The 14,777-nt window shown below is 35.4% G+C and overlaps 1 protein-coding gene across 4 annotated transcripts; it reads left to right on the top strand.

The window, feature by feature from the left end:
* Nucleotides 1-6,625: 6,625 nt before the first annotated feature.
* On the top strand, nt 6,626-13,030 carry LOC104599510 (putative E3 ubiquitin-protein ligase ZFP1). Of its 4 annotated transcripts, none has more exons than XM_010262079.3 (7): nt 6,626-7,005; nt 7,328-7,500; nt 10,307-11,222; nt 11,401-11,834; nt 12,193-12,282; nt 12,419-12,586; nt 12,690-13,030. In XM_010262079.3, exons 3-7 carry the CDS (start codon nt 10,340-10,342, stop codon nt 12,831-12,833), a joined length of 1,719 nt encoding a protein of 572 aa, XP_010260381.1. In that variant the 5' UTR covers nt 6,626-7,005; nt 7,328-7,500; nt 10,307-10,339; the 3' UTR covers nt 12,834-13,030. The 4 variants fall into 4 exon arrangements, with proteins under 4 accessions (XP_010260381.1, XP_010260384.1, XP_010260383.1 ...); XM_010262082.3 differs by having other exon boundaries at nt 6,818-7,005; nt 7,332-7,500; XM_010262081.3 differs by lacking the exon at nt 6,626-7,005 and adding an exon at nt 7,054-7,178.
* The last annotated feature ends 1,747 nt before the right edge of the window (nt 13,031-14,777 follow it).

A 14,777-nucleotide genomic window follows, 5' to 3' on the forward strand; every position in this document is an offset into this window, starting at 1 on the left:
TTATTTATATATATTGTATTAAATCAATATATATTATAAAATAATTAGATTAATATCAAATTGCATAGATTGGATCTGATTATTAATTAGATGCAAATTGTAAAATCCAAATCTAATTCAATTATATAAATAAATCATCAGACACCGAGATAATCAAATCAGATGTTAGATCAGGTATTGAACTTTAAGAATCCATTAATAGCTTAGGTGATACGTAAAACATTTTTGGAAGAATGAAGATATTCAAAGCTTGATCTTTGAGGGAGAAATGAAGGTCTTAAACCTTGAAATATTTTCATTTTGAGAGAGAAACCGAAGTTTGAAATCGGGCGATACATAATTTTTGGATAGTTTGAACCAGGGTGGGAGGAGGACCCATCTGAATTGATGCTTTGTACTATCTATGCATAGTTCAGGATGCATTATCAGGTGTATAATGCGTTGCATTGTAATTATTATTTTAATTTTAACTTTTCTTATAATTTTTGTGGGATCCATTGAAATGATGCAATGTACCAGATGCATATGATCATGGGCAAAATACAATGCATCTTACTTCTTTTAATTAAAGAAACTAGCTCTTCATAGTTTTGGGTATGTTGAGCAAAAAAAGAAAAAAAGGTTTTTGGATATGAAGAAGTGTGTATATTGTTAATATGAACTGGATTAAATCTGAAGGTGTCCCTTTTCCAATTAGTTCCCACTTGCAACACTTTTTTCTGATTATAGTATTGAGAGAAGTGCCAGGAATTTTTGCACATTAAGCAATGTTTTTTTAACTATTTGGTGATTAATTTATTGAATTCATTTATTTATCCAAGGGCTTATTATATTTTAAGGAATGGTAAGATGGAAGTGAATCCGCGCTGAGTTCCCTGTTGGCGGTGACAATTAGGAGTTTAGGACAAAGTTGAATGAAATCAATACATCGAAGAGCCCAAGGGATGATTCGGGCAAGGGGACTCGGGCGGTCAAATTAGTACCGAGTTGACGAAGTGAAGGAACGCTTGTAGACAAAGGACTAGAGCACAGTAAGTGGGCGTATTTTTCGAGGGTGAAGGGTCAATTCTTATATGGATAGATCTCGAGGCTTGGTATAACGTTCGTATGACGTCGCAGTTGCCCTCATCTGGTTCCTCGCGAAGTGGAGGGAACTAGGCTCGTCGGTGCCATCCACTGTGCCAGATGGATAAAAGAGAACGTGCCACGCCATGTAGGCCGGAGTGGTCCTGAGGTCAATGTGATCCCCTAGGTCGCAGGTTGCCCAGATCGAAGGAGTAGTTCAACGCTCATGAGCTGATCTGTTGAGGAGTATTCGAGTAGGGTCGACGTGCCAGGTATGATGTTGAGGTGTCATAAGGCAGTTCTTGACTGCCACATGGCAGTTTATAATTAAAGGGTCATTTTACTCTTCATCAGTAAATAAAGTGTATGTTCTGGAGCAACAATAATGTTTTCTGTTTGATATCAATGCTCCAATAAATGTTTTCAATATTAATACCTATTATCCAATGCCATGTCCTTATGATGTTGAGGTGTCATAAGGCAGTTCTTGACTGCCACATGGCAGTTTATAATTAGAGGGTCATTTTACTCTTCATCGGTAAATAAAGTATATGTTCTGGAGCAACAATAATGTTTTCTGTTTAATACCAATGCTCCAAGAAATGTTTTCAATATTAGTACCTATTATCCAATGCCATGTCATGTCCCCATCATTGTCACCTCATGTCCTTATTGGTTGCAATGAGCTGCAGCTCGGCATTGCTCTAAACCATGCCTTTTTGATTTTTAAGACATGGCTTAGAGCACCATTTTTTTCGATGTGACACTGATGTATCCCCATTTTCTAGGGCAACAACAACAATGCCAAACAGATGCAAAGAAACAGCACTGCCAAAATTTATTTGGAATTCAAATCAACCTCTCACAAGATCGTCCCCCACAACGTCCTACAGCACATCCCTGCTATGTATTGAGAATATTTCCCCGATGATAATAACAGAAATGATGATGTCATCATTGGGAGATGTTTCCAATACACTGCCTGGATATGTTGTGGTACGTTGTGAGAAGCAATCTTGTGGGCTGATTTGATCTCATTTATTTGGGCATCGTCGTAAGAGGTATAATTGTCAAAATTTACTTTTAGAAATTAAAAATAAGCAAATTTTAACGCCATTGGTTAAGATCAGGTTTTAACATTCAGCCAATATTAATAAATGCGAATTCTCAATTATTTCCTTCGTTTTTTTCTTTATCTTCTTCTTCTTTCTTGAGCGATCACGGTTTATAAAGCTCAATAGTTTTTGTGATTAGTTGTTTTTGATTGTCAATTGGTGTTTTATTTCTCTTCAATTTTTGGTTTATTCCTTTTCTTTTTCATTTTGAGTTTTTTTTTTTTTCCATTCTCAAGCCTTTTACTTTATGATCCCTCGGTTATCGTAAAAGTCTTTTCTTTGATTCAAGATAGATACAAGTGTTTGATATCTGTGGCTTCTTAAGTAAAGATGATAAAAAGAAAGAGATAAATAGAGAAACTTGTTGGGATGCTAAGAATCTGCCAAACCAACCAGAATGAAAGACAAGGGATGATGGTGGGACAGGAGAGAGGATGGGGTAATAAAAAAATTCAGAACCCTAGATGGGTTGATTAAAAGTCGATAGCTTCTCCTTTCTCAAAATAATCAAAGAGATGAGGTAGTCTCTTTTCGTACAACTTCAAGTACTTTCTGTCTGGCTGAAATATTTTCTTTCTGCAATTTATAGGGAAATAAACACAACCAGATGGTACAGGACAGGAGTGAATTTCACTCTGAAGTCTCAGCTATTCTTTACTCTTGGAAGGGTGAAAACTCTGCCTTTTGCTCCTAGCTATGACACTGAGATGTGTTTTCTGCCTCTTTTTACAATGGAAACAGAAGCTGTTCTATCATCTATGTGGGCTTCTGCTATCTCTTTGCAGGGTGACATATTGTTGTTTAGCCATGTGGAGGAACGTGTGGGTCAATCTGGGATCCTCAAAAGATAGAGATCCTTTTGGATTAACCACTTGTTCAATTCTTCCATTAACATCAATTCTATGGTCCACTATTTATTTTGTTGTGGAGTTTGTAGCATCAAACATTTGAAATTTGAAAAATTCAAGTACCCAACAGGAGGAAACAGACACTTCTTAAACCATCATCAGAACTTCTGAACATTACTGGGGAACTTCTGTAGCACATTTCTTTATCTCTGTACCAAAAATAAAAACTAGATAGAAGTTATTTCTTTATCTCTGTTCACAGATCCAAATGTAACAATGTATATGTAAAAAGCATGTGAAGCCATGTTGTTTGGTCAAGCAACATTTCATCTATCACATGTTAAGAACATAGATGAAACAGATTCCAAACTGGTTTGATCAAGCAACAAACATGATCTTTTTTTTAAGGATCCTTTTTATGCTTGTAATTCTCTTTTCTATAGGCTTCTTAAACGTGAAAGCTGAAGTGGCAATATATATATAAGCTGAGTACAAATTAGCTGTTCCACATGGAAAGAAAGAGAAAAACTTTTTAGGTTGTGTATTGTACCAATCAATACAAACCAGTTACAGAGATTTTTTTTTTTTTTTTTCTGCTTGAAATGTTTGGGATTGATAAATGCAAATTGCTATTTTTACTTGAAACGTCTTTAGTTTAAACATTAATGTCAGTTCTACACGTCTTTTTCTAACTTAAATGGAACTCGTGCGATGTGACAAAATATTTCTCACCAATTTGCATTCACCAACCCAAAACATTTCAGTAGAAATAGCAATTGGTGCCGAACATAACCTTAGTGGGTGTTTTGGCATCGGAGCGTTTCACAAGCGTTCCATTTTTGTTGATGCGTTATATATGCTACATCAGCAATTGAATGGAATCAGCAAAAAATCTCATTCGGCAATCCTGCTTTTCAAAGAAAAGCGTTTTTGCAATGATTAGTTTCGGGATTCAGGAAGGGTTTCTTGAATAGCCAGATTGACATTTCTTGAATCGCTTTTTATGTATTTAAAGAAAAACAGATGAAAAAAAACACTTGTAAATCAGAAATACTTAAGAAATGCTCTAATGCCAAACACCCACTTGTCTCCCAAATTGGGCTTAGATGAACACAAGTTGACCCATTTTGAATGAGTTCTGCTACTGTAATTATGATCTTATATATATTAGCTGACTCCAGATCATATATTTAAAAACTAGGGTGCAAGAGTACATCAAGAATAAAAAATGTGAACCAGTGAGAAAACAATACACCACAGTTGACATCTTTGATATTATTGAAGTTTTGGTGGTAAGTATACTGAAACTTAAATCGATGAAAAAACAAGTAAATCAATGATATGATGTGGTTAATGTAATTGGTTGAAATCTTAATGTTAAATAGCTATTGATAGTTGGAAGTATTTGAGTCCTCTTTCAAATATAGTACTTCAATTTTGTCCTCAAAATAAATAAAACATTAATTTCTTTTATCTATAGCATCTTTAGACTCTGGTACTCTCTACTGCTGTGAATGATCTGGGTCTACCTGATAAGGCTGAACCGATCCGACCCTGTACACATGGATTCAGAATAGAGTATCGGGTCAGACCTTGTAAACCCAATTAATAATATTAATGGGTATGGTTCTGGATTTATCAAGGACCGGGTTTTGGGTTTTTCATTCTGATTGGGTTAGGACTGAGTCTACCCCTGACCAATTCCCTAGTACTGCCGTAGTACTCTTTACTCCTCTCTTACAATTCAACTTTTATTAGTTTTTTTTTTTTTAATTTAGACGATATATATTTTTAAAATAGCTGTTTTTGGAATATCTCGTTTTTTTATAAATTCAACAAATCCTAATCAGAAAACTTACCTACTACTTGTAAAGTTGTAATGCTTAAAAAATTAATACAACAGTTTATTTTTTCTTTTAAGACATGTTTGAAATAATGAAAATGAGTGTGCCTCCTTTATAGAATTGGATTTGCCCCAATTATTTCCCTTTTTGTTAGAAAAAAGGGTAAAAATAATGAGAAAACAAAGAAATAAATTAAATAAGTTATAGTGCCCTTCATGTGCAAGTGAAGGGCTTCACTAGTTTATATTTCAAATAATTAATAAAAGTCCAATAAGGCTAGTGATTTTGTTGCCACCTTGTTTAACAAAAAGAGCGCACATAATTAGTCACACGTATGGTTTAAAATGACAAAAGTAGCCTTTATCTAGGGGTGGATACAAACCAATATTTCCACAAATTATTTGAGCTTGGTAAACACAATTTGGCTACATCTAAATTGAGTTTCGAGCTGAGTTCAAGCCTAATATATAGGTACATTTGCTAATTGAGCTAAAGTCAAGCCAATGAAGTTTGGTTCGTAAAGTTTGCGAGCCTAACTGAGTTTATATTATATATTAATATTTTTAATTTTTATATGTATAATAATAAACAAATTTCATATTTATAATTATATATGTATATAATTTTTTGTATGTAAACATTTTTATTTTTTATATGAAACTTGGCCCATTATCAAGCCGTAACTTGTCTCATTTGGAACCTAATCAAGCTTATATTATATATAATAATTTTAATTTCTATATGTATAATAAGAAATAATTTTTATGTAAATTATATAATTTTTTATTTTTTATATGAAACTTGGCCCATTATCGAGCTCAAGTCGAGCCAACATATTTGCTTTCTGAGTCGAGCCAAATTTGAGCTATGATCTCTAGCTTGAGTTGAATTTGAACTTGAACTCGAGTCTCATGTTTTTCTGTTAAGCCAAGCTCGAATAACCAAATATTCAGCTTAGCTCGGCTCAAACCCACTCCACCTTTATCCAATGACTTTTATTATTTTCAATAAATTATTTTTTTGTCTTTTCATCTTCATAAACTTCCTTTTTATCAAAAAAAGGGTATACCCAAATTCCAACAATTCTTATTTGTTCTGACATAGCAAATTGAGAAGTTCAGTCCAATCTGATTCATAATTGGCCCTCCAAATCCAAATCAAGCTGTTAATTTAACTGAAAATGTAGGAAAAACAATCAAAGGGGAAAAACTGTTCTAAATCTGACATTAGTTGAGGCAAACAAACGATTTCAAATTGACTGTAGGGTTGTAATAACTCCACCTAATTTTAGGGTAATTTGGTTTAATGCTTGAACCTAACCCATAACCACCCAGTTCAATTAAGATCATCCAGCTTGATCCTGCGTTTAGAGAAGCGGATTTGGAAGAGTGGATTGATAAAGAGTTGTGAGCTAGGGATTGATTCACTCTGAAGGGATTCTTGATTAACTGCAATCAAATGACATCGTTAATCCACCATCACTGAAATGAATGAATCTAACATGCTTGTAAGTTTAGTAAATTGACAGCCTAAAACTTTGCTAACCAATCTCCGGAATGGAATGAATCCAAAGTCCAAACCCCCCCAACTAATTAGTTAGGAATAGGAATGGAAACCTGTTATTTTCGACAAATTGGGCTTATAAACCATGGGCCCGGCCCATCCGGACCGGACTTGTGTCTTCAAGAGATTGCACAGTAGGCATTAGCCGACATGAAGGAGGAAATCCTAATGACATTAGCAACTGCTCTGGATTGGCAATGTCAGGCCCCCATGTGGCCCAGAATCCCTGGCATTTCAATATTGGAAACTGCTTCTCTCTCTCTCTCTCCAATTAATTAATTTTCTTCTAATTAGGATTTAAGGAGAGATTAATTAATATGAAATGCAGATTAATTGCATAGTGGGCCAACAGTTAACAGTGAGATTATGATATTTAGAAATTAGAAATGGAAAGTTTAGATTAAGAGCGTTGTTGCTTTATTAAAAGGTTTCTTCACGGTCCATTATTCTCTCTCTTTCTCTCTCTCTGCATTCGATTCGGACCTGCAAAAAGAGACATTGCAAGAAGATTTCTCTGTAAATTTACGGAACACGAAAAAGCGCACGTATGCATGATCAACCGTCGATTTGGTTAGTTTTTCCCTTTCTTTTTCTTCACTTGTATTTCTCCTTCTTTATCTACTCCTGTTTTTCTTAAATTTTCTGAATTTTAGAGGTCCCTTTCTTTCTCCCCATCTTTTCTTCTTTCTTCTCACTTCTAAATTGCTCGTTATTTTCCCCGTTTCTTGGTTTTCTTGATCAAGGTAGGGAGATGTAACGTCGCTAAATTCTTGAATTTTCTGTTTTTTTTTTTTCTTTTCCCTCGGTTTCTGTTGTTGTGTTTTGCGTTGATGTCCTCTCTGTTCGTTACTGATCATTTAAACAAGAATCCAACATTTATTTTCTGTTGCAGACAGGCTGGTCGAATTTCTTCGTTAAATAATATCTATTTGGAGAACTGAATCCTCGATCAGGAGTGCGTAGGTATCTATTTTATTCTGTTATCTCTTGTTATTTTGAGGATCTGGGTTGCATTTGTTGGAACAACGGAGAAGGGTTTGATCAAGGACAAATTCATGATAAAAGGTATTTTTTTCCTCCCTTTTAGGTCTTGTCTTCTGTTTCTACAGTTTGTTATTATGGGTTCCTTTGGTTGGATCGGATCAACTACCATTCCTCTAGCAACATCATGATTACCGTAAAAAAGGAACAGGGGAACAGAGAAAAGAAAAATAAATAAATAAAGTAAAAGAAGGATATCACCTTCCCGTCTACGTTGCCCCCTTTTTACTAGAAGTATGTTTCTCTTGCAATTGTGCGCTCAACGTTAGTCTTCTGAGAAATTTTGGCGTTTTACTTCCATTTTTTTTTATGCATGGTTGCCATTTGACCCAATTTATTTCTCTTCATGTGTGCGTTATAGCAGACTATTGTTTTTCTTTTCCCGTTCTAGTATGAGTTGGTTATTTTTATTGGTTTTTTTTTTTTTTTTTGATTGGGGATGAACTTCAATTTGTCTGGAACTAAAATATCACCCAGGAACATAGTTGGTAATTCTTATTCATGTTCTACTTTTAGAAGCCTTGTCTGGCATGTAAATTTCACCTTATTTCTTTGTAGTTTTAGAAACTGGTCATCGTGGAAATTGTTTTTACATATTCAGTATATGAAAAGTAATTAGAAGTTGGAAATACAAAGGACCGTTTACGTGTGTGTGTGTGTGTCTAGAGTCCCTCTTTGTCAAGTACTTTTATTGAACTTTAATTGTACTGAATCCAATAAAAAAACTTTAATTGCATTGAAGTCGAACTTATGTGTTGTTAGGGCTTTAGAGTCCCTCTTTGTTGCATTCAAATTGGTTTGTGACTTTTATGGTCTATAGATCGTAAGTCCAAAACCTTCATTGCAACTCTTCCTTCTATTTGAGACTTGTGAAGTCCAAGTATTATGATGGAGAAGTTGGATGTTTGTATCAGACTAACACTTGTGTATATCATGCCCATTCCTTGGGCATGGTTTGCATAATAATTTGTCAAATTTAGCCAGACAAAAAATTTATATTTCTTCCGGTTGATTCCTTCTTTTAGACCTTTTAGGAGATCAATATGTTTTCCTTCATGTTTTTATTACCTCTGATGGTGGCTGCTTTTTTATGGTAGGGAAAATTAGGGCTCTACCTGACATTTCATTTTATTAGCAAAATTCCACTTGGGCAGATTCCATACCATGTCAGGCAACATAGATATAATAAGTAGGGCTCTCTCTCTCTCTCTCTCTCTTTCCCCTCTTCCCTGGATCTCTGTTTTACTTTTGGCTATTTATTTGGTCGCTTCCTGCTTCTATGAGTCCACTTCCAATGGCAACAATGCAATGTTACCCATTTCATATTGATCTCTGCCTTTAATCTTTTTTCTATACTGAACCTCTCAAATATATCTTTACGTATATTGTAGTTTCAATGGGTGTATTCTCCTGTTAGCAAGCATTTTTTTTTTTGTCTTGGTTCAGATCAATAGTTAATCAGCATAAATTAGAGGTCTATTTTATTCTTGTGCATTTAGTGGATTATTGGACTCAAGACAATGCATCTTTTATTCTATGCAAATTTTCCAAGTATGTGGGGATATTTCTTCTTCCTTTTCAAGAAGAGCATGTGGCATCTAAGAAATCCTGAAGATTTTTCTTTTCAAGGTGCCCTGTTCTTCATGGCAGCAAGAAGGAAAAGATATTTTGGAGTTGTTGGAGCATTTGGAAGGAAATAAATAGAAGAATTTTCAATTTCAAACAAAAAACGAGTGACTTTTGCTGAAAATAGGAAACATAGTGCTGGATTTCATATTGATCTTACCAGATTTTTCTAATGTGCGAAGTGATTTGTTTGGAAATGATTTTTGGACCCCTTTTGGAGATGCCGGGACAGTCCTTTTGATTTGTATCTTTGAGTTTTTGTGTCCATGTTTTGTTTTTATGTGTCAGACCAGTCAGGGTGTTGCCTCATCACCTTCTTGTTTCTTCTATGCATCTTGAGCTTTTTACTTTAATAAAGCTCCTTTTTTGGTTTTCATCAAAAAGAAAAAAAATTGGGACCATCCTGGACTCTTCATTTTACACCAAGTACCTGTGCAAGACATGAGACAAAGTGGGATACATGCTTTGGATCTGCCAAATCCATGTCTATGTTTAATATTAAGTTTTAATGGATTGGGTATATATCAACTTAATTGGGAAAACACTTGGAATAAATTATCAACTGGTATGCTTAACATAAATACTAAAATTAGAATTTGAAACTTTAAATGTATGTAATGCTAAACCAAGAATGTCCCTTAAACCTCACAAAATGTGGATTTTTTATGCACTATTATGATTTTTAATTGTCATGTTACAATTTGATCCATTGTTTCCTTCTTTTGTTGTTGATACTTCCTATTTTTGGATACCGAGAATGAAGACATCTTATTTTCATGGTTAGAAATTAATATCTATCATCCAATGTATGATCATATAATGTGCCCATACCCACATCTGATTCCATGTAACACAGAAGCCAAAGATATGGGACGTCATCTAAATGAGGGAAGAGAAGTGGTGCTTTGATTAACTTCTATGGTCTCTCATTTTTTATTCTAAGTTGCGCAGTCACCCATAGTATTCAGTTGATTATTTTGTGTTTTCATGTTTCATCTGTTTTTATCATATGATTGAGTCGATGTAGCTTTTGACTTACTTGTTCTGATTTTGTTGGATATTAAAAAACCACGAGGGACTAAGCCTCTACTAGAGAAGGAGTTACATTTTAATAACGTTAAATTTTAATGTCATCTGTGTATATGTTTTGCTTGTTTCTTATATGTTGAGCGCATTTCTTGCATATGTCTGTGACTTAATGCAGGCATCGTTGGCTACCATAATTTATCCAACAAACATGGGACAAAGAAATATGATTTGTAGTAGTCAGATTCTTGATTTGGAAATGGATCAACGTGGCCAGGGCCAGCTCCAGCTTGAGCCCTGTATTCTTATGGGGAATACTATTGATTTTACACACCATAATGTCAATCCACTGTTGTCAGCTTCTTGGAACATGTTTAATCCTAATCTCCATCATCTGCCAGATCATCACGATAACAGTGTAATTTATGGGACTCAGTATAACATTCATCCTATTCACCACCCTCTTGCAAACCTTGATTTTGGTCTCTCTGCTGAATCAAATTTTTACAATCCATACATGATCGCTTCATCTGATGGTAGAATCTGCCACACTTCACTAAATCATGGTTCTACTGATCAGTTGCCTTCTTCCAGCAATCATGGAATAAGTGGAATTGGTGTTGATGAATATGATAGAATTGATAACTCCATGGATGATGCTAGAGGTTCATTCAAGAGAAAGACTGCAGAAGGGATTCCAGGAAACTACCAACATGTTAATGGTGCGACAAGCTCAAGTTCTGCTTCTTTGGGTGCTACCTTGAATACAGGGCTGCAGCAATGGGAAGAACAGTTCAGACCTGTATCTGGCATGTTAGATGCTCGCTCTCTCAATGTACCGGAGTATAGAGGGAATGAGGTTGTGCCTATTGTGGAAGGAGTTAGGAGAAGTGTGAGGAGCAGATCAGGTCCTATTGGTCTTCAGCTGGATCCTACTCTGGCACATAATCATGGCCATTTTCTTCAGGGGAATCACATCACTCGATCATTTCATCCAGCCAACAATCCTTGGATGGAAGAACAGTTTGGGAGCAATACTGGAGATAGAGGCGTTTCCACCTGGAACTGTGCACCTACTTTTCCTTATTTGCATGGTAGACTCTTCAACCCTTCATTTCTTCAGTAAAGACAGTTTGCATCACAAACAATTTATTGTCATGTAGCCCTATGAGTTTTGTTGGTATCCTAATCATGTTTTGATGTTTTTCTCTTTTAAATATTTAAAGCTGTAAATTTAAGTGTAAGTAAAAAACTCTCTTGGTTTACTTGCAGGAAGGAATATAAATGGAGGCTCTGTGGAGATAGGGAATGCCATTAGACAGGGATACCAGGAGGCATTAAGCAATAGAAGTTCTGCACTTCTTTTTTATCCTTCTCCTATGAACCCTCACCACAGCCAGCAGTATCATGATAATCATCAGCATCATCACTACCACCACCACCAATTGCCTCCAACTATGCAAGGTCTGCGAGGACATAATTATGGTTACCACCATCAATTACCACCACCTTCATATGTGCATCCATCAAACAGCACCTTGCTCCATAGCAGTCTGAATCCTTCTCATGATGATATTGTGACAGGGCCTACGTATCAGAGGCCCTTTCTACCCACTGGATTTAGGATATATCGGCCTAACCGAAGAGTACCTCAGGCTGCTACAGAAGAGGGAAACAGACCCCGCGTGAGAATTGTTTCAGATAATGTAATCTTTTTCTCCTTTCTGTTACATGAATGCCTTTTTTTTGGGCTAGACCATCTTTGCTATTTTAAATAGTTCTGCTGTTTTATCCTATGTAGAGTAAAATAGAAATATGCCACTACTTTTTTCAAGGATATATTCATATTAGGGTGTGACTATGATATGGAAAAGATATGATATCTGAAAATTTTCTGACCAATCAACTGGAATCATAAACGTGGTAGCTAATTAGGTGTTATTTATCAAAATTCATGGGTGGGCTTTGATTGGTCAAAACTCTTCCCATATCATATCTTTTCCGTATCATAGATTTTCCCTTCATATTAACTGGCAATCGACTTTTATTTTGTAATGCATACAGGATGTTGCTATACTCGAGTTTCAAGGCTTTGGAGATTTTATTGATCATCATAGTGATATGCGGTTGGATATAGATCATATGTCTTACGAGGTAAGTTAAAGAATGAACAAACACAATCACCCAATAAGAAAAAAAAACCAGGAGCATTTTAAGCACTTGAATCATTTTGAATTGTCAAATCTTCAACACCATAGTAACAAATTTTAATTGAACATCTCAACTACAGGAGCTACTTGCCTTGGAGGAACGGATTGGTGATGTTAATACTGGATTGACAGAGGAAACCATCACAAGGCAACTGAAAACAAGAACTCACGTTTCTTCAACAGTCTGTTTCAATTTGGATGAGCCAGCAAACATGGATCAGGATACTGCAACCTGTATTATATGCCAGGTAGTGATATTATCATTTGCTCATGTAAAGTTGCTTATTTCCAATATATGTATGTATTTATGTATCAAGGAGCAATAGTGTGAGTGATTGTTTGTGTTTGCAGGATGAGTACGAGAACCAGGAGAAAATTGGCACGCTCAGTTGTGGACACGAATACCATGCAGTTTGCATAAGGAAATGGCTGTTGGTGAAGAATGCATGTCCCGTCTGCAAGACTACAGCTTTGGCTGTAGAAGGCAAGGATTGATAAGAGGGGAATTCCCAGTCTTGTTCTGTTTTGTACATATTGATACTGTTACTGGTTAGACCATTCATTATCAGCCCTCAGAATGTGGGGGAAACTCTCTCTCTCGAACTGTACAAAAACTCATTCAATATTCATTCATACACTGCAGAATGAATCTACAGTGAACTAATAATATTGGAAGGATTTGCTTGGATATATTTCCTTGTTTCTGTTACGACTGTGGAAACTCTCTTTATCTTTAACAAAATATAGGAAATCTATAGAGGATTTGTGTAGTTATTTTGACGCGGTGCCAATTTATAGGGAGGGACCATCTCTCGTATGGGTTGTGATTGTGATTTTTGGTTGATGATGCAATCTTGGGATACATGGTCATGTAATGGTTATCTTATAATTTTGGAAGCTGGCAGCCACGCTCTCTCTCTCTCTCTCTCTCTCTCTCGTTAGATTAATCTAAAGTATTCACTTTTTCCAACATAAAGAACAGTGTTGGTCTGAAAATTTTTTTTGGGTGCAAAATTCTGCCACTCAGGTGATGCTCATGGGGCTTGCATTAACTAAAGAACATGCCATAATAAACATTGGAGTCATATAATTAGGGCTGTCACGGGTTGTGTCTGGGTCAGTTCCAGGTAGAATCGGTCTTGAACCGATAATAAAAAATATGTAGGTCCCGGAATTGAACCAGGGTCTATTTCTAGACCCTGAACTGAACCGATCGATTCTTGGGTCCACCGGGTCCAACCCAATTATAATAAACCTGCTGGAGAGAGAAATAGTAGGGATTGTCCAGAGAGAGCATAAAAAATATGGAAAAACAGCTGCAGATGGTTGAAGTGGTTTGGGGCCTTCCGGTGGTGACTGTTTGGTTGAGGAATAACGAAGAGAGAGAGAGAGAGAGAGAGAGAGAGCAATAGGTGTTCGGTCTCTGAAAGTTCAATTGTTTTTACCTTTTAGTCTCTTGAACGGTTGAACCAGCTACTATCTATTTAAATACTGACCTATTTCGTGTTGTATGCAAAACAAAATTTGTCATATTAAACAAAAGCGAGTACAATAAACAAGTATTTTAACCGGTCAAAAATGAATCATTTTTCTATCTAGGTGGCGGGTTAGCAATTCAACCATTGGGGTCAAATGGGTATGCTATAGTCAAAAATAAAATATTTTAAAATAGAAAAACCCAATATATGAAAAAAATACAAAAAATTATAAAAAAAAATTTAGCATGATAAATAAGAATTATTTTATTAATGATAAAATGAAATGCAAATTTTAAAATCAATTGGAAAACAAGACTATTTGCATATCTAGGTGGCATGACAACAGTCTAATTTTTTTGTGTCAAATGGGTCAACTAATGATGTCAAATGTAAGGGTGTCAATGGACTGGTTTTGGATTGGGCCCCGTCCAGTCCAAAATCATTTTGGACAGATTGGACGGACCAACAAGACATATTGGATTGGATCAATCCGGTCCAAAATATTTATTAGATTGGATTGAACCTGGTCCGTCTGTAATAAATTTATATTGGATTGGGTTGGATTAAGTCATTATCTGGTCGATTGATATAAGATAAGAATATGTGTCAATAAATCGGGTTTGGGTTGAACATTCTAAATCAAAATAAATTTGAACAGATTGGACGGTCCAAACATTGAATTGGACTGGTCCAAAACATTCATTGGACTGGATTGGACCTGGTCCATTATATATTTATAATGCACTCTCATTGGACTGGATCAGATTGGACCAAATCCAATCCAATTGACACCCCTAGTCAAATGATTATCTCTAATTCCTATTTATCATCTCCCCTACTTTTTATCCATATCTATCTAAAGAAAGTTTGGATTAAAAAATTAAGAATTATTTAAATATTCTAACAAAATTATATAATAACTTTAAAAATATTTATTAAAAACACCAAAAAAATATATTTT

Source organism: Nelumbo nucifera, chromosome 1, assembly GCF_055504915.1.
Source record: "Nelumbo nucifera cultivar China Antique chromosome 1, China Antique-T2T, whole genome shotgun sequence".
NCBI classification, from domain to species: Eukaryota; Viridiplantae; Streptophyta; class Magnoliopsida; order Proteales; family Nelumbonaceae; genus Nelumbo; species Nelumbo nucifera.